The 25,970-nt window shown below is 37.4% G+C and overlaps 1 protein-coding gene across 3 annotated transcripts in view; it reads left to right on the top strand.

Annotated features, from left to right (window-relative positions):
• Window positions 1-11,817, top strand: part of spegb (striated muscle enriched protein kinase b) — a 118,979-nt gene extending 107,162 nt beyond the window's left edge. For all 3 annotated transcript variants that reach the window (XM_057852896.1, XM_057852895.1, XM_057852898.1), the window contains exons 37-41: window positions 1,309-1,548; window positions 1,636-1,859; window positions 5,343-5,418; window positions 5,642-5,791; window positions 9,608-11,817. In XM_057852896.1, coding sequence (XP_057708879.1) covers window positions 1,309-1,548; window positions 1,636-1,859; window positions 5,343-5,418; window positions 5,642-5,791; window positions 9,608-9,854 — 937 coding nt within the window. In that variant the 3' untranslated portion in view covers window positions 9,855-11,817. The remainder of the gene's footprint in view (window positions 1-1,308; window positions 1,549-1,635; window positions 1,860-5,342; window positions 5,419-5,641; window positions 5,792-9,607) is intronic.
• Window positions 11,818-25,970: the final 14,153 nt, after the last annotated feature.

Raw genomic sequence — 25,970 nt, 5'->3', positions numbered from 1 at the left:
AAAGTCATGGCGTCTGTAATTCTGCTCTCGCGTGCTCTCACCTCCAGATGGGGTTTTGCTGTTTAAAAACATTTTTTTTTTTTTTTTTTAAATGCCCTCCTGTTCAAATTTTTTGTTCCCCCAGAAAATAGAGATTTTAAGCTTTCCAATCATGTATCACACATGCATATAGGACAATTTTGAAATTTGGTCAAATTGGGGGTCTCAGAGCGGAACTTCAAATCACCTGAGTGTTTTCCGCCATATATATAAGTTGTAAATAAATGAAATGAACAAAAAAAATATAATCTTATAATGGGTCAAAATTATTTTTCGAACACATAATGTGACTAGCATCTTAGACGGTCATTTGCTTTGCATATAATTTTCGGAAAAAAAAAGAAAATTGGGGGGGCAGTTTTATTTTTCAAATTATGTTTTTCTTTTATTGAAAACATATATATATATCTATATATATATATATATATATTTTTTTTTTTTTTTGATTGAAGCAACTTTTTTGGGGGGGGACTGAATGATTTAGACACAAATGTCCCACCCATAATATGGCCCAAACACAAAAAGGATTGCTTCAAAGAAAACTTTTTCAATGAAAAATTAAGTGTTCAACTGCAAATTTTTCCATCTCAAATATTTTTTCGCATTCAAAAACTTTTTCTATGATTGACATTTTTCTTTTTTTGATCGAAGTGATTTTTCTTTTTGAAAATATAGATTTTTTTGAAGCAACTTATTTTTTGATTGAATAAAAACGTAATGAGCAAAAATGTGGCCCGAACAAAAATCAACATTACTTCAATCAAAAAAGTTGCTTCAATCAAAAAAAAAACAAATTTGCTTCCGCATGCATTTTTTTGAGTTGCTTGAGTTTCAAATTTATTTTTGCATTCAAACACTTATTTTTCTTTTTGATTGAAGCGACTTTTTTGGGTTGAAAATATATATTTTGATTGAAGCAACTTTTTTTTTTTTTAATTGAAGCAACTTTTTTTGATTGAATAATAAAGCCACAAATCTACCTCCATATGGCTCCGCCCAGGGGATACCATTTTTGACTGGGGTAATTACATTGGCACGACACCGACGGGCGTACCATATTCAATGGATGACGATCTTGGCGAAAAGTATTGCCTAAGCAGCCTGATTTAGAATTCCCCTCAAGAATGATGGGAAACAAAAAACGCCCAATGTCAACTTATTATTATAAATATTCTTGTAAGTTAATTTTATCGCTGACACTGCATTTCGGGGTCATCATTATGTTGTGCCCCCCCTACCCCAAAAGTCAAACTCCGCCTATGCACGTAGGGGCCGCTTTGGTGTGATCCGGGAGTGTCGTGAAAACGCAACGGGAAACTTGTTCATGGCCAAGATCGTCCCTTACGAAGCTGACAACAAGCAGGCGGTGCTACAGGAATACGATATCCTCAAGTCGCTACATCACGACCGCATCATGGCGCTGCACGAGGCTTATGTCACACCGCGCTATCTGGTGCTCATCTCCGAGTACTGCAGCGGAAAGGAGATGCTCCGAAGCCTCGTGGACAGGTGCCAAGTTTGGAGTCATCTACTGATAATTGAAGTCTTCCTGGAGTTAAGTATTCAAACCTACTGTTGTATCTTTTCTCTGTTTAGGTTCCGTTACTCAGAGGACGACGCGGTGAGCTACATTACGCAGATACTCCACGGGTTGGACTACCTTCACACGCGAAGAATTCTTCACTTGGACATCAAGCCCGACAACATCATTGTCACGCACATGAACGTTATCAAGATCATTGACTTCGGCAGCGCTCAGAACTTCAACCCGCTGTTCCTTAAGCAGTTTATCCCACCAGTTGGAACGCTGGAGTACATGTGTAAGACCTTGCTCCACAGAGAATTCATATTTCACCTGATTCTGATGATGCTTCATCAGTTCTAACAGTTTTAAAATGTACAAATATTACCACTTACAATTATATGGTCATTTCTCCTCCTTTTAATGTTCTAACTCTAACCAGTGTTGTCACAGATTACTTGAAAAACTAATTAATTTAATTACTAAATCTAGTTACTTTACTGATTACTTTATTATCAAACCAACTAAGGTACTTTAAAAGTAATTTATCGGATCTTTTTTTTCTCCCTTTGCTGAACAGAAAAATGTCTGTCTGAAAATTTTTCACATAAGACTTAATCTCTGAGTTAGCGGGGGTTTAATTAGTCAATTCAGTTGATTTCATACTGTTTCATACTTACTGTAGGTAATTTTAAAATACTATACTTTAAATGCTACTGAATGTCCGACCTGCATCAGAGTTAGCATAACATTAAACCGTGTGAACTTGCTAACTTGTGAAACTCGAGTAGAAAGCTGCATAGAGGTGTCTTCCTGTGTGTTTTCTACTGTCAACTTTAATTCAACGGTGCATTTGAGCATTTATTCATTAATTGAAATGTATTTATTTTCTACATAATTAAAAAACAAAAAAGTATATTTGCAGCCTATGCACATTTTTTAACCCCTCCCCCCCAAAAAAACACAAAAACACAACCACTGTAAATTTCGTTGAAATGAAGGAAGCATTTTGAAAAGTGTACTAGTGAAAAAGTGTACATGCAGGTTATGCTGTAATAGCGTCCCTACCAATGTTGAAACCAAACCTATGCCCTTGGATTTAGGGGTCAGGGTTAACAGCATATCAGTTCCAATGTAAAACAATGAAAATTGACTGCACGATAATCAACAACACACAAATAAATTGCACAATGCAATAAACACAAAGATGGGGGCGGGCGCGAATCCGCGCGCACAACCCGGAAGTACGCTGTACACACACGCGGTCAATTTCGCCACAAAACGTGGCGGCAACTAAACACTTGGCAATCCATCGGACTTACAACACATTCCAAAGATGCTAAACGAAAACGTCACCTCACAGAATAAATGTGCAACACGAATATGATGTAAACAATGGTCGCGGACTACGCGCCATTGCAACGGCAAAGCTACGAAACGGCCGCGTATGTAGCGGCTCCAACCTATCGCTGGAACCCTCCAGAATGAAGGATATATACTTCTATTCATTCATTGATGCACAATGAGCAACATTTCCTCGCACATCTCAACAGGTGGCTGCATTCAGCTCGCATGTGCACTCTCGCTGCACACGCCTTTTCTCAGTCCCAAATCACTTAGCGTGTGTAACTCTAGAACAGTGTTGTTAATAACGGCGTTAGAATATAATGGCGTTACTAACGGCGATATATTTTTCAGTAGTGAGTAATCTAATTAATTAATTTTCTCATCTTGGCAACGCCGTTACCGTTACTTTGGCGGGAAAGGCGTGCGTTACTATGTTGGTTGAATGACGCGAGAAAAGCCTGAAAGAGACGGACTCACGGAGACGAGAGAACAGAGCAGGAGTGGTGAGGAGGCAAGGGAGTTGTGACGCCGTTGTAAACGCGATGCTAGGTGGCTCCAATAATACCTTACTGTAGCCAATAGCCTTCAAACTACACCCACATGATGCTACGGTAGATATCACATATTATAGAACTAGATGCAAATGGCAGACACGGCGGCATTAGCAACATGTATAAAGAACTAGATGCGTTAGTAAACAGCAGCCATCTTAAAGCAGTAGACCTAACAGGAAGGCTCTGTTGTAGAGAACCTTCCTAGCGAACCTAAGTAACTTTTTATCTAAAATGCTCCTAAATCGGCAAAATCTTGATTTAAATCTATCTTTAAATGATGAAGCAGTTTTAAAACTTACACATGTCGAAAGTAGACAGAAGGGAACTAATGCAATAACGGGAGCAATTTTAACAACTTTAACGCCTGAGTCTCAACGTTAAATGACTTCCACACATAGCAAAGGTAACTATGTAGTTATCGCAATTTCCGCAATACCCCTGTGTCTAGTTAAGTTTAGGGTAAAGAATTGGGCTGGGGCCAATTGTTCCAAAACCCTTTAAACTTCACATTGTGTGACCTGTTTTTTTTTTTTTTTTTTTTTTTGAGGAAAAACAAAAAAACATGAAAAATATATCCAAGTAACTAATTTCTCTTACATTCAGAAAACTGAGTTACTTACGTAATTACTTTTTAGTAGGGCTGTCAAAATTATCGCGTTAACGTGCGGTAATTAATTTTTTAAATTAATCACGTTAAAATATTTGACGCAATTAACGCACATGACCCGCTCAGATTAAAATGACAGCACAGTGAAATTGTGTACTTGTGTTTTTCGGAGTTTTGTCGCCCTCTGCTGGTGCTTGGGTGCGACTGATTTTATAGGCTTCAGCACCCATGAGCATTGTGTAAGTAATTATTGGCATCAACAATGGCGGGCTACTAGTTTATTTTTTGATTGAAAATTTTACAAATTTTATGCATGTTGAATATATATATCCATCTTGTCTTATCTTTCCATTCCAACAGTAATTTACAGAAAAATATGGCATATTTTATAGATGGTTTGAAAATTTTACAAATTTTATTAAAACGAAAACATTAAGAGGGGTTTTAATATAAAATTTCTATAACTTGTATTAACATTTATCTTTTAAGAACTACAACTCTTTCTATCCATGGATCGCTTTAACAGAATGTTAATAATGGTAATGCCATCTTGTTGATTTTTTGTTATAATAAACAAATACAGTACTTATGTACCGTATGTTGAATGTATATATCCATCTTGTGTCTTATCTTTCCATTCCAACAATACTTTACAGAAAAATATGGCATATTTTATAGATGGTTTGAATTGCGATGAATTGTGATTAATTAATTTTTAAGCTGTAATTAACTCGATTAAAAATTTTAATCGTTTGACACCCCTACTTTTTAGGAGAAGTAATTTGTAACTGTAATTATTTACTTTTTTAAAGTAAGATTAAACAACACTGCTCGAGACCAAAACAGGAAGCAACTATGAGTGGTAACCATGGAAACGAACGCGTAGTGGAACCCTTTCTAACATTTTCTATTCAAAATGCTCTTCATACATGACCAAAATATTCTTCATTCTACATGCATTATGAGGCAATAGCAAAATAGTAACACACAAACACTAAGGAAACTAACTTTAAACAGATTGCTGGTTTGGAAAAATGAACGTGTTAGATTGCTCGTTACTGAAATAAAGTAATCAGATTACAATAATAACACTGAATATTAACACATTATTTTATTACCTTTTTAAGTACACTACTTTACAGTGCATATTTTTGACATCTACATGACCTAAATAAGTCTTGTAGAATGTTTACTGTAGTGCAAAGACTACTCATCTGAGACGTCAGTTTTACATAAATGATAAAATCCTATATTCAATTTCCTCTACCTGTAGCTCCAGAGATGTTGAAAGGAGATGTGGTGGGCCCTCCAGCTGACATCTGGAGCGTGGGCGTGATCACTTTCATTATGTAAGTATTGCATTCACAGCTTCAAGCCAACACACTCTTTGAACATCATCGTGTTTTAGTACAAGATGGCTTAATAACGTGTAATATGTGAAACAAGCTCCTTTGGGCATGCTCATTTTTAAAACTTATCATCAAATGTGTCCAACGATGATAACGATTAAAACATTGAGCAGTGGAAAGATCTGTTGAATTTCTTAGTCGTGTATTCCTCTTGACTGTTCAGGCTGAGTGGCAGGTCCCCTTTCATGGAAAATGATCCCCAGCAGACTGAGATGAAGATCCATGCCGCAAAGTTTGACCTCTCCAAACTCTACCAAAACGCCTCCCAAAGTGCCTCACTCTTCCTCAAAAAGATCCTCTGTAGCTATCCTTGGTAAGTTCAATCATAGACATAGTGCTAAAGGGCTCCACGGATAGAAAGACTTGTAGTTCTTAAAAGATAAACATTATTTTGAGTTAAAATTAGGGTTGTTCCGATCATGTTTTTTTTGCTCCCGATCCGATCCTGATCGTTTTAGTTTGAGTATCTGCCGATTCCGATATTTCCCGATCCGATTGATTTTTTTTTTTTTTTTTTTGCTCCCGATGCAATTCCAATCATTCCCGATAAATTTTCCCGATCATATACAGTTTGGCAATGCATTAAGAAAAAAATGAATAAAACTCGGACGAATATATACATTCAACATACAGTACATAAGTACTGTATTTGTTTATTATGACAATAAATCCTCAAGATGGCATTTACATTATTAACATTCTTTCTGTGGATCCCTTGTAATTCTTAAAGGACAAATGTGACTTTGTATATTGTGACTAAATATTGCCATCTAGTTTATTTGTTGAGCTTTCAGTAAATGATACTGTAGCCATGCCCAAATGCATGATGGGAAGTGGAACCATGGCTGTGCGTAGTGCTACCAATTGATATATCTTCTCTCCGTTGGGAAATAACAGGGTGTTACGAAAAACATCAATTACTACTTTTCTTCCCCACATTGCTTCCCACGATATTTCTAATCGTAGGGAGAGGGATTGTAAGGCTTTAGCCAATTAAAAAAAGGCTCCAAAGGCTTCCAAAATTCACTCTACTCATTATAAACTGCCTTTTAGCTCTCTACATAGGTAAATCGGCGCCATTACAGATTGAGCGCGACAATGCGTGAGTGGGTCGTGCAGCGCATGCATTAATTGCGTTAAATATTTTAACATGATACATTAAAAAAAAAAAAAATCCCCGCCATTGTCGGGATAAATTTGATAACCCTACCTTAAGCCAAAACTAAAGACTCTGGATGAGTGTAACATATTATGTCTGTAACGTTAAATACAATTAGAAAACGATTTAATTTAAAAAAAAAAAAAATTTTTTAATTAAAAAAGGCATGTCCGTTATTTTTTTGCCGATTCCGATACTTTGAAAATGACGTGATCGGACCAGATCGATCGATCGATCGGGACATCTCTAGTTGAAATAATTTTAAATTGAAACTCCTCTTAATGTTTTTGTTTTTATACAATTTGTAAAATTAGTTTAACTAGTAAGTCGGCATTGTTGTTGACGTCGCAGGGCGGTGACGTCACATGGTTACGCTTCCGGGCTTCCAGAGTATGACTCTATCATACATGTCATCTGTTGAACCCTTTCAATTTGAACCCGAGAAGAACATTAATGACCATGACAGCACTGTCGATATTTCACAAAACGAGCAGCAAAAGCAAAATGAACAGGAAAGACGGGATGAGACGAGAGGAGAGTAGGAAAAAAAAAAACTGGTGTTCTGCCAAAATGTGCTAAACCGGCAAAACGTCCTACAATCTGACACGTGAAGTACCACCGTGCACTTTCAGCTTGTTTTGTTTAGATGCATATAGACAGAACATACTGAAGATGCCTTAGGAAAATACTTAATCGTAGTAATATCAAATAAGGTTGGTTTAAATATGCTACATGACGAATGTGGTCAACAGATCAACAATCTGCTCTAAAGCTACCACAAGAAAACACAATGCTTAAAAGTATGAGAGGGGAAACACATGTAAAAAGTATTTTGAGCAGGCCCGGATCTAGGTTTACCCACCAAAGTGGGAACTAAGAAATCTTGAGGGGGCACCCTCAATGCATGCTTTTTTTTTACCCTCTGCATTTCTCCGGGCGCAATCAGGACACTGGCTTGTGTCCCTTTAAGGCTGCATACATTTTTGGGGGGTTTATTTATTTTTATTTTTTTCATTCATCTATCTACTTATTCTCGCAGTCGGCGTGATGTCACAATGACGTCATCTCGCATAGCAACGTGTTGCTAATGCATTAGCTAATGCATTAACTCATGGTAATTAATATATTAACAAATGTTAGATAAGCAATTTTTAAAATTCTTATAATGTTACTTACCGTAATTTCCCGAATATGAGGCGCACCCGCTTATAACGCGCACCCCAATTTTACTTGTAAAATCTAGGGAAAATTATTGTACCCGAGTATAACGCACACCCTAATTTACGACCAATACATAGAAGAAAACAAGAAAACAGAGCTCGTGTACAGATACAGAAATGTCATTTTACTGACTGGTGAAACACAGCACAAGCATAGCACATTGGTAGTTCAAAACATTACCGTAAACTGACAATATGCACGGTAATAATATGATCTGACAACTTCTCCAACTTACCAAAACCCAGGAGAAAAAAAAATAGATGTGACTTTTCTTTTAAAGGCTGCTGTATAACTTGATCGTTTCATCATGATGAATAAATGGTTGCTCCATGGATTGATATGGTAAAATGAAAGTGAGAACGTAAGTCGGAAATCCGAGAGCGCTCATCGCTGTAGACACGTCAGTAACAATAGGAACTATTGTTATTTGGGTTTGAGTTTCCCGAGCGACAGATATAGTTGACGGACACAGGAAGTCTGTGATGTGTTAGGTTTGTTATGGTCCAAGTTGCGGAGCTGCAATAAACGTTGACTCAAATGAGTTCAAGAAACTAAATTCTGTGCTTTATGAAGTGTGAAAAAAGCAGAATTTAACACAGACGAAATCATTCGACCAATCAGAGTGAAGTATTACTGAAACAAAATGGTGACGTCACGTACCGTAATGGTCGGCAATGGATCGCTGCATACGTTTCTTCAACACAACATGGCCGTGTCAATAAAAAAAAAATCGGTTTATATATATATATATATATATATATTTATTAGGGCTGTCAAAATTATCGCGTTAACGGGCGGTAATTAATTTTTTAAATTAATCATGTTAAAATATTTGACGCAATTAACGCACATGCCCCGCTCAGACAGATTTAAATGACAGTGCAGTGAAATGCCCACATGTTAATTGTGTTTTATAGAGTTTTGCCACCCTCTGCTGGTGCTTGGGTGCGACTGATTTTATAGGCTTCAGCACCCATGAGCATTGTGTAAGTAATTATTGACATCAACAATGGTGGGCTGCTAGTTTATTTTTTGATTGAAAATTTTACAAATTTTATTAAAACGAAAACATTAAGAGGGGTTTTAATATAAAATTTCTATAACTTGTACTAACATTTTTCTTTTAAGAACTACAAGTCTTTCTATCCATGGATCACTTTAACAGAATGTTAATAATGTTAATGCCATCTTGTTGATTTATTGTTATAATAAACAAATACAGTCCCTATGTACCGTATGTTGTATGTATATATCCATCTTATGTCTTATCTTTCCATTCCAACAATTTACAGAAAAATATGGCATATTTTATAGATGGTTTGAATTGCGATTAATTGAAATTAATTACGATTAATTAATTTTTAAGCTGTAATTAACTCGATTAAAAATTTTAATCGTTTGACAGCCGTAATATATATATAAATATATATATATATATATATATATATATATATATATATATATATATTTTATTTTTATTCATTCTCCATCCCTGTACCCATGTATAATGCGCGCCATGATTTTACAAGTTGCTTTTGGGGAAAAAAAGTGCGCGTTATATTCGGGAAATTACGGTAAACATTAGTTGTTGTCTAAAAATGCATTAACTAATGTTAAATTAAGGCACCCTTATTGTAAATTGTTAAATTGTTACCCATCAAAGAATGAGTGAATGAAGTGGTAATCTTGTAAAAAAACACAAAAATCCTCAGAGCGCTTCTTCAGAATTCACATTGTCTTTCTCAACAGGGCCCGGCCTTCGATCAAGGACTGCTTTAATGATTCTTGGCTTCAAGATGCCTACCTGATGCGTCTTCGTCGACAGACTCTTACCTTTACAACCACCCGTCTCAAAGAATACTTGACCGACCAGCAGCATAGACGAGAGGCAATGGCAACTCAGCATAAAGTTCTTCTTCGATCCTACCAGAGCACTCCACAAACGCCTACCAGTCCAGTCACACCAGCTCTGCCGACTTTTCCAATCCCTCAATAGAATAAATACTGAACCGGAGTTTTTGACACTAAAGAAAAACTGCCCCGTTGGACGGTGAGCTTCTCAGTGAAGTCGGACTTTCAGGTCAGCGTTAAATTGGTTGGCAAAAGGACAAAAAACGGCAAGCAACCTTTGCCTGAAGCCTTTCGTTTTGTTAACTACATTTATATAGTACTACAGGACGTTACCTCAGTGTTTGTAACTTTCAATGCATTTTGGGTTTAAAGCTATTCTTACAACCTTAAATTATATCATGCCATTTACATGCTGTAAACATTGCTTTATTTTAACAATAATGGGACAGACAAGGTTTTAACAATTTAAAAAAAAAAAAAATTTTATGATGTCTAACAGTGACGAAAAATGTCAAGAAAAACTCATTTTTAAATGCCAGATCTGTTTTAGCCAATCAAATGCGAGTGTTTCAGGTGGTCCACCATTGGTCGTGACTTCTGTTATACCCACAATTTCCTAGGCTATCGCGACGGCAAAACTGCTAAGCCTGCATCCTTCTCTGATGTTTGGACACATCCTGGCTAGAAGTCCATAAGTTACCTCGTGCACAAAGGAGTGTGTGCTTAACTGACGTCACATTCATCCCAAAATGGCGTAGCCTATGACCTCTGCCATTTTCTGTGTTTAAACCAGTGGTTCTTAACCTGGGTTTGATCAAACCCCAGGGGTTTGGTGAGTAAGACTAAGGGCTTCGGCGAAAGTAGAAACGCGGAGCCCTTTTTTCGTACGCTGATTAAATGTAGGCAAAGTGGCTTTCTAGACCAGGTTTTGGACTGGTGTGCTCCCAATTTAAAGGCTTAATCCATTTGTTTTAACTTCTAATCTTCGATCGAATGGGAGGAGGAACTGGTTTGCTCAGTGGAAGTTTGACTCGCACTTGGTAAGAGGGAATACAACAGACAAATGGGCAGCGTGGTCTGAAATTTTGACCATGCTTTAAAAATTAGACGAATTTTGAATGGGAATTTGCTAATTTATTAGATTGCTAGCTTAGATCATAGACTTCATAACACATTCCCCAGACACTGCGCCACGCCTTCAAGTAGGCGGCCGTCCTACACTCCGCTTCAGTCGGTCAAACACATGCAGCGATCCGACGCCAGATTTAGATTGAAAAAGTACGAAAGCTGTACCGCATACAAACAGGTAGGATTGTTTCACGAGTGATTTTTTTCGAGGATTCAAGGTAATTATTATATTTTTCGTACCATGCCAATGGGATAAATTAACCGCTACTGCACTGACTTCATAATTTGCAATATTTACGTAAAATAAATGCTAACTGCCCGGTTTTTAGCTTTTAACCAAGAATCGAAACTGTTGTACGTTCACATCTATAAAGAATTCAGGGATTTACGCATTTATTCACAAGAATTTTCAACGTAAAAAGCTCTTTGTGGTGATAAGGCGGCGCCACAGTGGCTTAAAGACTAGCAGCACATTCGACATATTTACGTAAAATAAATGCTAACTGCCCGGTTCTTTGCTCTTTTAACAAAGAATCGAGACTGTTTTACGTCCATATCGATAAAGAATTCAGGGATTTACACATTTATTCACAATAATTGTCAACGTAAAAAGCTCTTTGTGGTGATAAGGCGGCGCCACAGTGGCTTAAAGACTAACAGCACATTTGACATAGTTAAGTGAAATAAATGCGAACTGCCCGTTTTTTTTTTTGCTTTTGACCAAGAATCGAGACTGTTTTACGTCCATATCTATAAAGAATTCAGGGATTTAAGCATTTATTCACAAGAATTTTCAACGTAAAAAGCTCTTTGTCTGTGTTTCCACTCGGTCAGCTTTGACGGGGTGCAGGGCCGATTAATAGGCCCATCCCAATATTTTATGAAGTCTATGCTTAGATATATGGGTTTTGAATTTGAAAAAAATGCTTTGTTATGTAATTCCAAAAGATTTATTGAATCCACATTTGAAACTAGCGAGGTTCGGTACCTTTAGCAAGATGTGTTACTAAATCTAAAGGTTCTGCGATGGTTAAGAATCATAGAACCCAATTTTTATACGCTGACTAAATCTAGGCAAAGTCGTGTTTTAGACCAGCTTTTGGACTGGTTTCCCCCCAATTTACTAGCCTATTCCATTTCTTATAACTGCTAGTTCTCGATTCTACTGGAGGAGAAACTTGTTTGCTCAGTGGAAGGTTTACTTGCACTTGGTATGAGGAAATAATATAACAGAGTTTTCTGCAACGTGACCTTTTTTTGATCTTTTTATGAAATGACAGACCCCCCCCCAGTGGCCGAAAAGTGTAATTGCATGTAAATGACTTCCCTATATATGATTTTAAAATCAAGAGTTTTCCGGTAAAATATTGTCTATAAAAGTTGTAAAACAATAAAACAAACAACAAAAACGAATGAAATGAAAAAAAAAAATCTTTTTTTATAATTGTTCAAAATTATTTTTCGAACAGATCATGTGACTAGCACCTTAGACGGTCATTTACTTTGCTCAGCCAAAACCACCTGAGGACCGAAGAGGCAAGATGGATATACGTAATTTTTTCAAACCTAAGCTTTCAAAAGCGACAACAATTACTGAGCAACAACCTAGGATTTGAAAATGTGGACCATGAAACTCCAGAGAGCACCGCCAAAATGGTGAGCAGAGTTTCAATTTGCCCCACCAAAGACGGTAATTGTACAATGGATCCACCGCTAGTGTCTTGCCAGCGTAGTTAACCCTGTCAAAAATTGTATCCCCTGGCCATGGGGGCGCACACACACACACATTAGTTATGAGTTATGTCGACTTAAACAATTAATTGAAGCCGGAAAAGAACCAGTTTTATATTTTGGACATCGACCTTTATTAAGCTGGAGAAACTCGAATGATGGGAAACACAAAACTCTCATTTTCAATGTGTTATTATAAATGTTCTTGTAAGTTAATTTTATTGGTGACACTGCGTTTCGGGGTCATGAACATGTTGTGCCCCCCTGCCCCAAAAGTCAAACTCCGCCTATGGCTTAGCTATAGACCCTACCCACCGACGTCACAAAATCACGTGCTCGCTGTATGGTTCCGCCCACTTGTCCGTCATTTTGTGTCTGTATTATCAATGGTCTCAATTGATCGAGCAATTTATAATGCATTTCATGGAAGACCCGGTGCTTTCGGATGCCGTAAACTCACTTGATGCGTTGCATAAAAGGCGTTATGTGGAAAAGCTTCAGTTTATCCATTCGCCAGATCCATATTTGATGCCTAAATCGATGTTTTTCGACCCGCTGTCTCCGCCGTATTTGCCTGACATCTGCTAGCTACCCTGAACTGTACAACTATCTTGTCCACACAAAATCAGCCTATTCTCACGAAAGTTTGAAAAACTTTAAGAGCTTGGAGGCTTATAAATACTTCGTTGCTGGTTGGGTGAAACAGGTCCTCGTCCACGAAAATTCGGCAGGAATCTATCTTGTGCTTGGAAAGGTGAGTTACGAAATTTTCAATTCAAAATCTTTTGTTATTGCTAACATCCACTGTCAAGTCTAATGTATTTCATGTCGTTTGTCAATGGAGTTAGGGCTTTTAATGTTTATATGGTTTAGCGATAGCACTCTCACTACATACATACGTGTATGTTGTCGGCGATTAGCCTAGCAATGATCTTAATTGTGGTTGTCAGCCCCAAACCCTCTAAATATATATTAAATGCATCTTACCAGATATAAAATGACTACTACATAATCTGTGGTAATCGTTTGGAGCCCAGTTTTCTCGTCGAATTGCAGCAGCCCATCTCACTCTCTTCTCTCCGGGTCTCTCAGAATCCGGTAGAACTTCAAGTCTCTCCGTCTTCTCCGTCTATCTTCTCTGTTATTGCAACCGACCGCCACACACGCCTTCACCATTTTGATTATTAATGTTAACGAGCAGAAAAACACGTCGTAAATAGGAGGAATGTACGTAGCCGTAACAGGGAAACATGATGTGTTGACGGACAATTGGGCGGCACCAGTCAGGAGGAAGGAGTTGTGACGTCACGTGGGTAGGGTCTATATCTGTTTTGAATTTGAAAAAAATTGCTTAAAGCAACACTTGGTAACTTCTCAGTTTTAGTGGACTTTAGTGACGCCGGTGGACAAAAGCGGTAGTGTTTTGCCTAAGGAAGACTGTGTTTTTATGAGGACCATCATTATCAAATCATCAAATCATGATGGTCGCATGCAGATGGATTAAACAACATTTCTGTTTCCAGCGGCTGTGTGAAGGATGAAAAGTAATACGGTAATGAATCTAGTTGTGGCTAAACAGTAGCATATGACTGTTAACAACAGTGTGGCTTAGTGTGGCTAACGAGCCAGCGAGTGAAAGCCGGGCTTGTGTTTATTCTGTATATCCTGGTAGCCTGCCTTTTTTCCCCTCCTCCGAAAACTTTTTGTCTCTTTTGTTGCACTGCCATCTTTGCAGAATTCACGCGAAAGCGTTCGCATCGACTTCCATCTTTATAATAAATGGAGAACGGCGGAAGTGACGTATGCCGTAAAGCAGTCAGCACATTTGTAGTTTTTTTTTCGTGTGTGTGGCACCCCTAACAAAAATAATTAGTCCCGGTGAAAGTGATACAGCCCTCCTCAAGATATAAAAGAAGTGTCATTCAACTAGTTGTCAGTCGACATATCATCACAAATGTTATGAAAATATTTGATCAAGGTTGAAAAGTTACTTAGTGTTGCTTTAAAAATCCGATTCCTATGAGTTCAGTGAAGGCACATGTGAAATTTATGGGGTTAGGTACCTTTAGCAAGGTTAAGAACCACTGGTTTAAATATTATTTTCTCCGTTATCATATCAGGAACTTGATTTGCATATTTATATTCTTTGAACAACCATTTTTCACATGAAGGTCATCGATAATAGGTCTTGTCTGTCCCTTTAAGTAATGCTAAAGAGAAATAGAGAATCCTTCAACCATTTATTATAATCCTTGTGTTTATGCCACTTGTAACCATAGACTTCATAATGTATTGACCGGTCAGATCGGTCATGCACTGCGCCTCGCAATCAAGAAGGGGGCCGCCCACATCAAAAGGAGCTATTCACAAACACGCACGCAGCGATCTCACGCCGGATTTCTGTTGAAAAAGTACGAAAGCTGTACGGCATACAAACAGGAAGGATTGTCTCAGGAGTGATTTTTTTCAAGGATTCAAGGTAATTATTATATTTTTAGTACCATGCATGCATTTTGAAACGTGAAAAAAATCAATGGGACGAATTAACCGCTACTGCACTGGCATCATAGTTTGCGATATATACGTATTATAAATGCTAACTGCACTGGTTTTTGGCTTTTAAACAAGAATCGAGACTGTTTTATGTCCATATCGGTAAAGAATGCGGGGATTTAAGCATTTATTCACACGAATTTTCACCGGAAAAGCTCTGTTTACATCACGTGGCTGCTAGCTACATTCACTAACAGACTAGCACTGTACATCGACATATTTGCGTAAAGTAAAGGCTAATTGCACGTTTTCTTTTTGTTTTGTTTTTTTGTTTTTTGCTTTTAACCAAGAATCGAGACTGTTTTACGTCCATATGTATAAAGAATTCAGGGATTTTAGCATTTACTCACAAGAATTTTCACCGGGAAAGCTCATTTTACAACAGGCGGCCGCTAGCTACATTCACTAACAGACTAGCACTGTACTTCGACATATTTACGTAAAATAAATACTAACTGCCCGTTTTTTTTTCTTCTTTTTTTTTTCGCTTCTAACCAAGAATCGAGACTGTTTTTAAGCATTTACTCACAAGAATTTTCACCGTAAAAGCTAATTTTACATCAGGCGGCCCCTGGCTACATTCACTAACAGACTATCATTGTACTTCGACATATTTATGTAAAATAAATGCTAACTGCACTTTTTTTTTTTGCTTTTCACCAAAAATAGAGACTTTTTTACGTCCATGTCTATAAAGAATTCGGGGATTTAAGCATTTATTCACAAGTATTTTCACTGGAAAAGCTCTTTATACATCAGGCGGGCGCTAGCTACATTCACTAACAGACAAGCATTGTACTTCGCAATATTTACGTAAAATAAATGCTAACGGCACGTTTTTTTTGTGTGCTTTTAACCAATAATTGAGACTGTTTCATGTCCATATCTATAAAGAATTCAGGGATTTAAGCATTTATTCACAAGAATTATCAACGAAAAAAGCTCTATGTCTTTGATTCCACTCGGTCAACTTTGGCGGCCTCGCCAACAATGCAGGCCCCCTATTTATCAGCCTCGCGCCCCGTCAACACATTACGAAGTCTATGTTGTAACAGTGATTTGAGTTCTCGGCACAGTTTTAAAGACTGTTTGTTTTTTAAAATGTGTATTGAGCACAAAGGATGCATTTATGGATGTTGCACAAGGGCAACTTAAACGAATATTTCGACGAAGACTCTTAATGTTAAGGGAATATTTTAATCTCAGGAGATGTATTTCCAAAATATTCTAAAATGGTAACATTTTGTTCTCAGTTATTTCCCGCTTAGTTGCGTGAGTATGAAAACACATTGGCTGCTTACATCTCACATTTTAGTTCTCACAGCCAAAGGGTTTTGACCAGGGGTGAAAGTGGGCCAGAACGGTCCGGAATGCAGTTCCGATAAGAGATTTGGGGCCTGAACGGGGCGGAACGGTGCTTTGTTCCGAAAACACTAGCCCGGGATTAAACCATTGATCTCAGAACTGTGAGGGGAACGTGCTAACCACCGTGTGTGTGAAACCTGTTGTGTTGAATTAGATGGGGCTTTTTGCAAGGCAAAGGCCTATATTGTAAAAATTTTTATTTTTTTTTATTTTTTATTTTTTTTAATGAATGCCGTTTTATGGCGCACCGCACAGCCCAAACCGTTTGACTGACCATCACCAAAATGACCGGAATTTTCGCGCGACGCAAGGAATTTTTTGGACAAACCACAAAAATTTGCCGTTTGCTTGTAAACGTGATTTTTTTTTTTTTTTTAAACAAAACAATTTTCAAAACGCTACTTGTCCTACAATTTACATAATTTACAAAATAAAAAATTCTGGGATGGTAAGGGGCATAAATTTTGTATACAATTTGGCAAAAATGTATAGTTCCCCCAAAATTCACCAAAAACTCTCCCATTCATTTATAATGGGATGCCATTGACAGCCATGTACGTCCAAATTTCCCATTCATTTTCAATGGCAAGAAAACATAGGTTCTTGTGATTTTTGACGATTTACCATTACAGCTCCTTGACTTTCTGTGACCTGATATCAACAGGAGGTTTCCCCAAAATTTCTCCATATTAACAGGAAGTTACATGATATCAACAGGACCTGTCCCCCAAATAGATATCAACAGGACATGTCCCCCAAATGTCCCCAAATCAACAGGAAGTGACCTGATAGATCCCATCGTAATTTCTCTCGAAAGAATTTCTAGTTGGGCGTTATATTTATAACTAAAGATGTCCCGATCGATCGGCATCCGATCACATCATTTTCAAAGTATCGGAATCGGCAAAAAAATATCGGACATGCCTTTTTTTAATATATATATATATATATATATTTTAATTAAATCGTTTTCTAATTGTATCTAACGTTACAGACAAAATGTCTTACGCTCATCCAGTGTCTTTAGTTTTGGCTTAAAGTAGGGCTATCAAATTTCTCACGTTAACGGCGGTAATTATTTTTTTAAAAATTAATCACGTTAAAATATGTAACGCAATTAACGTATGCGCTGCACGACCCACTCACACATTGTCGCGTTCAATCTATAATGGCGCCGCTTTACCTAGATATAGAGCTACAAGGCAGCGTAAACTGAGTACAGTGAATTTTGACAGCCTTTGGAGCCTTTTTTTAATTGGTTAAAGCCTTACAATCCCTCTCTCAACAATTAGAAAACATCGTGGGAAACAATGTGGGGAAGAAAGGTAGTAGTTGATCTTTTTCTTAACATCCTACGTTATTTCCCAACGCAGAGAAGATATATCAATTGGTGCCACTACGCACAGTGATGGTTGCACTTCCCATCATGCATTTGGGCAGAACAGTTAAATGGCTACAGTATCATTTACTGAAAGCTCAACAAATACACTAGATGGCAATATTTAGTCACATTTATCCTTTAAGAATTACAAATCTTTCTATCCGTGGATCCCTCTGACAGAAAGTATGTTAATAATGTAAATGCCGTCTTGAGGATTTATTGTCATAATAAACAAATATAGTACTTATGTACTGTATGTTGAATGTATATATTCGTCTGAGTTTTATTCATTTTTTTCTTAATGCATTGCCAAAATGTATATGATCGGGAAAAATTATCGGGAATGATTGGAATTTAATCGGGAGCAAAAAAAAGCATGCGGATCGGGAAATATCGGGATCGGCAGATACTCAAACAAAAACTATCGGGATCGGATCGGTGCCGAACTTTGTCAGGGAGTTCCGGCAAGAAAGTCTCGTCACTTTCACCCCTGGTTTTGACTCACCCTTGTGTTCAGCAAAGTGTCAATTTTTGGACTCAGTAATTGAAGATCTAATCTCATACTGTATGTTAATTCCATGAAATGTGTACTGAAAAATGAAGTGCAAATTTGGCCAATTTATAGCAAAATGTACAGCCCAATAACATTTTCTCCCCCAACTGGATAATAAACATGCAGTTTTCAAATGAGCGTACACGATATCGAGGGTTTAGCAGTTCTGGTTCCGAGTTTCAATCTCTTTCTGTTAGGTGTCCTCTGAGATTTGCATTTTAGGTTAACTAACTTTACGTTTACGGTACTTGTTGACCAGTCTACTCTCTTTACCGCTGGGATGTTCTGCAGCCGACACACACCCTAATGAGGATAAGTCTTGTAGAAAATGAATGTATTGCATCATCTCGCAAGATTTTTTGCGCATTCTTTTCTACATATTGTAACGTGTTTGTGCAGTCCTTTGTCATAAATTCTCCCCTCCTGAGGCCCTGAGGTATTTTGCAAGTTCACCAATAGTACATAATTTCTACGTTACGTTTGTCATTTCTTTGCAACCAATTGACTGTATAATCAAATTGCAGGGTTTTCTGAAATATGATGATAAACGTTTTGTATGAGGTTTTATGACATATTTTGTGAAATGTGTTGCGGTGCCTATGATGGATGTTAGACTCAGAGAAAACAGTACAGTATGTCAAATGAATTATTTGCTACTATGACATATATGAATGTGACTTCTCTGTGCGTGGTTCACATTTTTTAATTTATTGAGTGACTGTTTCAGCTTCAGCTCCTTTTTTGTGGCATGGACAAGGGCATGATAGAAGGCTATGCAATAAAGAAATGATCACAAATAAAATACAGATTCATGGACAGGTAAATGTGAACCTGAGACACCACTTTAATAATATGAGACGAGTAGGATGAATACATCTATTAATTAGTGCTTTGAATGAGACCAAGGCTTTCTCTTATTTTTTTACACACAGTAGCAGCCTTTCACACAGTGCAACATCTGTGCAAAATCAGTAATGAGTCATTTTATTATAGTCACAACGACCCATCAATAAAAATATTCAAGTAAATATTAAAGAAAACGACAAAGAAAATATCGTAGTGCAGCAGCATCTTTATCGCATTATCAATCCAGGGATCAGTTCAATTGCAAACAAAACATCAAGTACAGGGTGACCCAAAAAAAAGTTTACACTCAGTTGACTGCTTGTTTAAAAGCCATTGAAACATATCTAAATAGGTTGTCACGCTTAAGTGATTCATTAAGGTCACTCAATGCAGCTGGTAATCTCTCGTCTCTACAATTCCTGTGCTTCTGCTGAAAATGAAGAAAACTTTAGCTGTACCTGAATTGCTGCGTGCCGGTCTGAAACCTACTGAGATTGCAACAAATCTGAGAATATCCAGATGTGCAGTCTACAAAGTTAAAAAGAAGCTGAAAGATACTGGAACAGCCTCATGAAAACCTGGGTCTGGAAAACCCGATCTGTGCGGATCAAAAAGTTGATTGACAAGGTGATATGTGGCCACCCCAGAGTCCAGATCTCAATCCCCTGGATTATAGCATATGGGCAACTGTGGACGACAGTGCCTGTAAGAAGCCACAAACTTCTGTGGCAGACTTGGAGAGGTCCATTGTTAGATCTTGGGAAAAGATGACAGCATCCTACATGAAGAAGACCTGTCAAGCATTCCGCAGGTGCCTGGAGGCTGTTGTGACACTTAAGGGAGGACACATTGAAAAATAGAGTGTACTGTACATGTTCTTTACAATAATGTATAATTTGTGATTAAATTCTAATTCTAAGCTGAATAAACATGACATTTAAGTTGTATTATGGCAGTGTAAACTTTTTTTTGGGTCACCCTGTAAATTGCAATGTAGAACAAAAGTAAAATGTAGGCCTAGCCCACTATATATGTGCAACAGAGGTTAGATTGGGCCTAAAAAAATCCAGCCCGACCCGACACGGCCCGCTGGTATTGAAGCCCGACCTGGCCTGAGCCCGATCAATTAACTAAATTTGCAGGCCCAGCCCGAAAAAACCCGATTTTTTTTTTTTTAATTTGTTGGCGTGATGCAAAAAAAAAAACAACAACAACAACAACCCCCCAGCAGCAGCAGCAGCAATTTATTTTCATTTCTTCGAGTTGGCAGAAAAAAACGCAAGTTTTATGTTTAAATAGTCTACATATTTTTATGATCATTATAAAAGCACTTACACAACGAAATAACGCTGGGAAAGTTTAATATAAAAAAAAAAACACACACAAAAACGGTTTTGCAGACACACAGAGGAGAAGATTCAAAAGAATCACATTTCTGTTGCCTTTGTGTGCATAAATAAAACTGTCCTTCGTAACGAATTCTCAGTTAGCAGAAAAAAACGCAAGTTTTCTTAATGTTTAAATAGTCTACATATTTTTTATAAACATTATAAAAGCCTTTACACAACAAAATAATGACGGGAAAGTTTAATATTAAAAAAAAAAAAAAAACACGGTTTTGCAGACACACAGAGGAGAGGATTCTGAGATTCTACTCATTTTGATAGTAGGCTAATATAGCTAATACAGATACATACAGCATGTGTTGCCTTCGTTATCAGGCGTATTTAAGGTTTTTAATTTTTTTGCATCTCCAGACATATTTGTGTTTTTGGTTTAATATGGCTCTTCCAACATTTTGGGTTGCCAACCCTTGGTGTAAGGGTTTAAGCATTTGATGGCCTATACGAGGGTTTTCCAATATTGTTTGTGAGTTATCTCACTCAACACCATCTGCTCCCATTAAATTTTAACAGTTCAGTTGCGGCTGTACGCCTTCATGATGTTTAATGGGTCACATAAATTGGACATTTGTGGTGTCCCTTATGGACTGTCCTCTTTGGTAGAATAACTTCAACCAACATTATAAAAACATTTTACTTTTTTTTAAAGGCTGCATAAATACAGTTGTGAATTGTGACTAATCATGTGTGGGTTTGCATAAGCGGAGTTTAAGGGGGGGGGCAGGCCCCCTCTGGTGGCCGAAAAGTGTCATTGCATGAAATTCACTTTCCTATATATATATGCAAAAGATGTAAAGCAATAAAGCAAACAACAAAAATGAATGAAATGAACAAAAAAATATTATTTTTATAATGGGTCAAAATTATTTTTCGAACAGATCATGTGACTAGCACCTTAGACGGTCATTTGCTTTGAATATTATTTAAAAAAAAAAAAAAATTGGGGGAGGGCAATTTTAATGTTATTTTTCAAATGATTTTTTTTCTGTGTTTGAAAATATTTTGTTTTGATTGAAGCAACTTTTTTGGGCATTGAATGATGTAGACACAAATGTCCTACCCATAATATGGCCCAAACACAAAGAGGATTGCTAAAATCAAAGAAAACTTTTAAATTAAAAATTAAGTGTTCAAATGCAAATATTTGAGTCTCAAATATTTTTTCGCATTCAAAAACTTTTTTTCTATGATTGATATTTTTCTTTTTTTTATTGAAGTGATTTTTCGTTTGAAAATATATATTTTTTGTTTGAAGCAACTTATTTTTTGATTGAATAATAAAGACACAAATGTCCTCGCCAAAATGTGGCCCAAACGCAAAACAACATTACTTCAATCAAAAAAGTTGCTTCAATCAAAAAAATAAAAAATTGACTTAATCAAAATTTTTTTTAAAGAAAAATAGCTTTCAAATGCATTTTTTTTTTTTTGTGTGTGTCAAATTTATTTTTGCTTTCAAACACTTTTTTTTTCATCAAATAATGAAGACACAAATTTACCTCCATATGGCTCTGCCCAGGGGATACCATTTTTGACTGGGGTAACTACATTGGCACGACACCGGCGGGCGTACCATATTAAATGGATGACGATCTTGGCGAAAAGTATAGCTGTCCTCAGCAGCCTGATTTAGAATACCTCTCAAGAATGATGGGAAACAAACAAACAAACAAAAAAACGCTCATTTTCAACTTATTATTATAATTTCAATTCAATTTTATTTGTATAGCCCTAAATCACAACAAGGTTGTCTCAAAGGGCTTTGCAGAGGCAATATGATACACAGTCAGAAACAGCAAATGAAGTTTGTAAACAAAGATGAATAAATAAAGTTCAAGTCCTGGGCATCCCCATCCTTGGACCCTCCATGTCGGCAAGGAAAACTCCAAAAACTCCATGCTCTTTGGGAGAAAATGAGAAACCATGGGGAGTACCACAGACAGGAGAGATCCACTCCCAGGACGGATAGACAGGATGCACCAGGACTGCTAATGGGAATTAGTAGATGGGGTTACAGTCTGTAAAGATGCAGTAGAGTAAAGGAACAAGAAGAGGTCCATCTAGCCAGATGAGACGGGGGTGGAAACGAGGACGTCCATCCAGCCAGGGGTCCGGATAGTCAGGAGGCTGCAGCTGAAAAATAGCCCCTCCCCAGAGGGGAAGGGGGAAAGGGGACACCGGGCGAGTGATGAAGAGACTAGTTAACTAGATATTGACATTGGAAAATAGAAATAAAGTAAGACAAGTGGTAGGTAGAGTGAGAAAAGGGAGATAGAACTCAGTGGCTGGACTTCCCCCAGCATGATAGCTTCTAGTGCAGATTAGACTGAACTGTGAGTCCAATCCGACTTCAACTAGCCTGACCATAAACTCTGTCGAATAGGAACGTTTTTAATCTAATCTTAAATGTGCGGACTGTCTCGGCTTCTTTAATATTAGCTGGAAGCTTGATTCCATAAAACGGGCTTGGTGGCTAAAGGCTCTAGCTCCGACAGTACTTTTAGAAACCCTGGGAACTACCAGCAGACCTGCATTCTGAGAGCGGAGTGTTCTGTTGGGGCGGTATGGAACCAGAGTATCGGTGAGATAAAATGGCCCCAACCCATTACACATAAATATTACTATTATAAATATTGTAAATATTGTAAACTTACAAGAATATAAATATTCTTGTGAGTTAATTTTATTGCTAACACTACGTTTTGGGGTCATCAACATGTTGTGCCCCCCCTGGCCCAAAAGTCAAACTCCGCCTATGGTTTGGCCGCTGATAAAAAAATGTAGATGAATGGAAAATAGCATAAGGAAACTACGTATATAAACCATATACATTTCACTATGATTTCTATCTGTTGTCTGAAGGCAGTTTTGTACCAAGCACATCAGGCTTGAAAGGTTCATAAAAACGAAAGCTAATTCAAGTGCCTTGGGGGAAAAAAATCAGTTTTCAAACTTGAGTGTTGAGTTCAACACTCTCCCACCAACTCTGATGTGAATTAAGTGTGAATTAAAAAGGGGTGTCTTTCTCGCTGCTAGCGTATTCTCGCCAACATATAAATGTTGATAAAGAGTTTCAGTTAGTGAAATTTCACAGTTAATGTCCTTGGACTCAGAGGGGCTATTTTGAAGCAACTGACGTGTCAAAACACACTGATATTTTCTTTGCTGGCTGAACTCACAAGTGAGATGAAACTGTTTCTATGTGAAAAAGCATCTCTTCTGAACAGTATTTCCTTTGATGAATTCTAGTCATTCTATCAGCGCTCACATACAGTATACTCCCACCCTATCCTTTGTTCTCTGTGTGGGGGCAGCCACATCTTTTTTTTTTCTTTTTTTTTACAGCTTCTATTCCTATGATTTGAAACCATGGGAAACTGTTAGCTTTACAATCATATTGTTTTGACACTTTTAGCAATAATGTGGGAATACAGTGATAATTTTAGCATTGAGAAGTGTGTCGCTGTTGGGTCCATCCTGCTGTGTATGCGAGGAGCCACCAGAAGGTGACAGTATCGCACATTTTACAACCTTGGTCTTGAATCTACCCATCACAAAACATGGCTGCCATCCAAAGAGAGAGATAGGACAATGGAATGGAAGCAGGGCCAGCCCTCGGTGACCAAGTGCCCTAGGCGAAAGTGAAGCTAAAAGACCCCCAAAAATGACAATATATTTTTTCAAATGTTGTATATTTTGTAAATATTGTATTTTCACAATTCTCATTGTGAGAATTTTATTAATAACGCTATCTACAGTGTGAAGGGAATAGTATCTTTTCTCGTATTTACTGTTTGACTCTTTGTATTACTCTAACAAGCTTAATATAATCAATCGGAACAGTATATTTTCTCATATTTCCTGATTTTTGACCAATTTTTCTAATTTGGGGCGATTAATCGATTTTTGAACAATTTTTCAAATTTTTTAGGCAATAATTCGATTTTTGACGGATTTTTTCATTTTTGATGGATATTTTAATTTTCGGGCGACTTTTCGATTTTGACCGATTTTTAAATTTTGACCGACTTTTCGATTTTGACCGATTTTTTTTGGGCAGTTAATTTTTTTAAAAAAAAAAATTTTTTCCCGATTTTTCAGCGATTAATCGTTTTTGACCAATTTTCAATTTTTGGGTGACTGTTCAATTTTTTTTTAATGGATTCAATCGATTTTTAGGCGATTTTTTTTTAACCCTTAAATACCTGCAACATGAAGCAATTCTCAGAGAATCACAAAATTTCAAAAATAAGGTCCAAGTGAAACCTTTTTTTAAATTTGTAAAAAGAAAAGTCAAAATGAATATGTGTAATAAGCGCTCTGATATCTATAACCCTTGCTAAATCCAGTTTTTTTTTCTCATGGCAACCTGCAGATGCATGTGTTGACTTGCATCCATCATTGACTGTTTGTATTACTCTAACAAGCTTAATATAATCAATCGGAATAGTATATTTTCTCATATTTCCTGTTTGACTGTTTGTATTACTCTAACACACCCAATATAAATTAAATAGCTTTTATATCTTTTATCTTTTATATTTATATCTAGCTTTTATACAGAAAAACAAGCGGAATGTATTTGATATTATGAACAGTTGGACTTAAAATGATTGGAATTTGCAGCTCCAAGACAACGGACAGATAAGGGCAGAACAGATACAGGACACCTTCTGACCACAGAAGCCGAAAGTGTGCGTCATGCAGCTGACTGAGCAAGATTGACGCTGACAAGCAGGTGATAGGCAAGACATCTACAAGCCCACGTCTGCATCATGAAACCCCGCAATCAGCTCTTCTGGACAGTCCAGCACAAACGGCGAGATAGCTTGTCTTGCCACAAGGAACATCTTATACAGAAGAACCCGTGGCACCGAGGATGGCAAAATCCTTAATTCTCGTTGCCCTGACAACAGTAACGCCCAAATTCTCCTGTCCAATCCACAACAGACAATAATCCTAAACAACGCCCAAACACACCCTTCTTCCGGACCACAGCCCGCCTCACCAGAGCCATGAAAAGACTGAATTTTTAACTAATCGTTGTCATTTTTCTCAGGAATTTTTTTTGACTCGTGATATGGTGACCCTGGATCCAGTTTGCCTCCTTGCCTAGGTCTCTGTGCTGTATGATGGCTGCCGACTTGGAATACATTGTCAACTTGTGTTTCGAAGCCTTTTTCCAGCTTTTAAAATGGAGTCAGAAGAAGGGGTTAAGACTAAAGTGAACGCGGGGAGTTTGGCCTTTTGGCTGGGTTGTCGGTGTTCTGCCGGCCCGGGTCGTTAGAATTGCACTAGCGC

The sequence above is a fragment of the Corythoichthys intestinalis genome, chromosome 12 (assembly GCF_030265065.1).
Source record: "Corythoichthys intestinalis isolate RoL2023-P3 chromosome 12, ASM3026506v1, whole genome shotgun sequence".
Lineage (NCBI taxonomy): Eukaryota > Metazoa > Chordata > Actinopteri > Syngnathiformes > Syngnathidae > Corythoichthys > Corythoichthys intestinalis.
The sequence above is the reverse complement of the archived record's forward strand: the minus strand, read 5'-3'. Positions and strand labels throughout refer to the sequence as shown.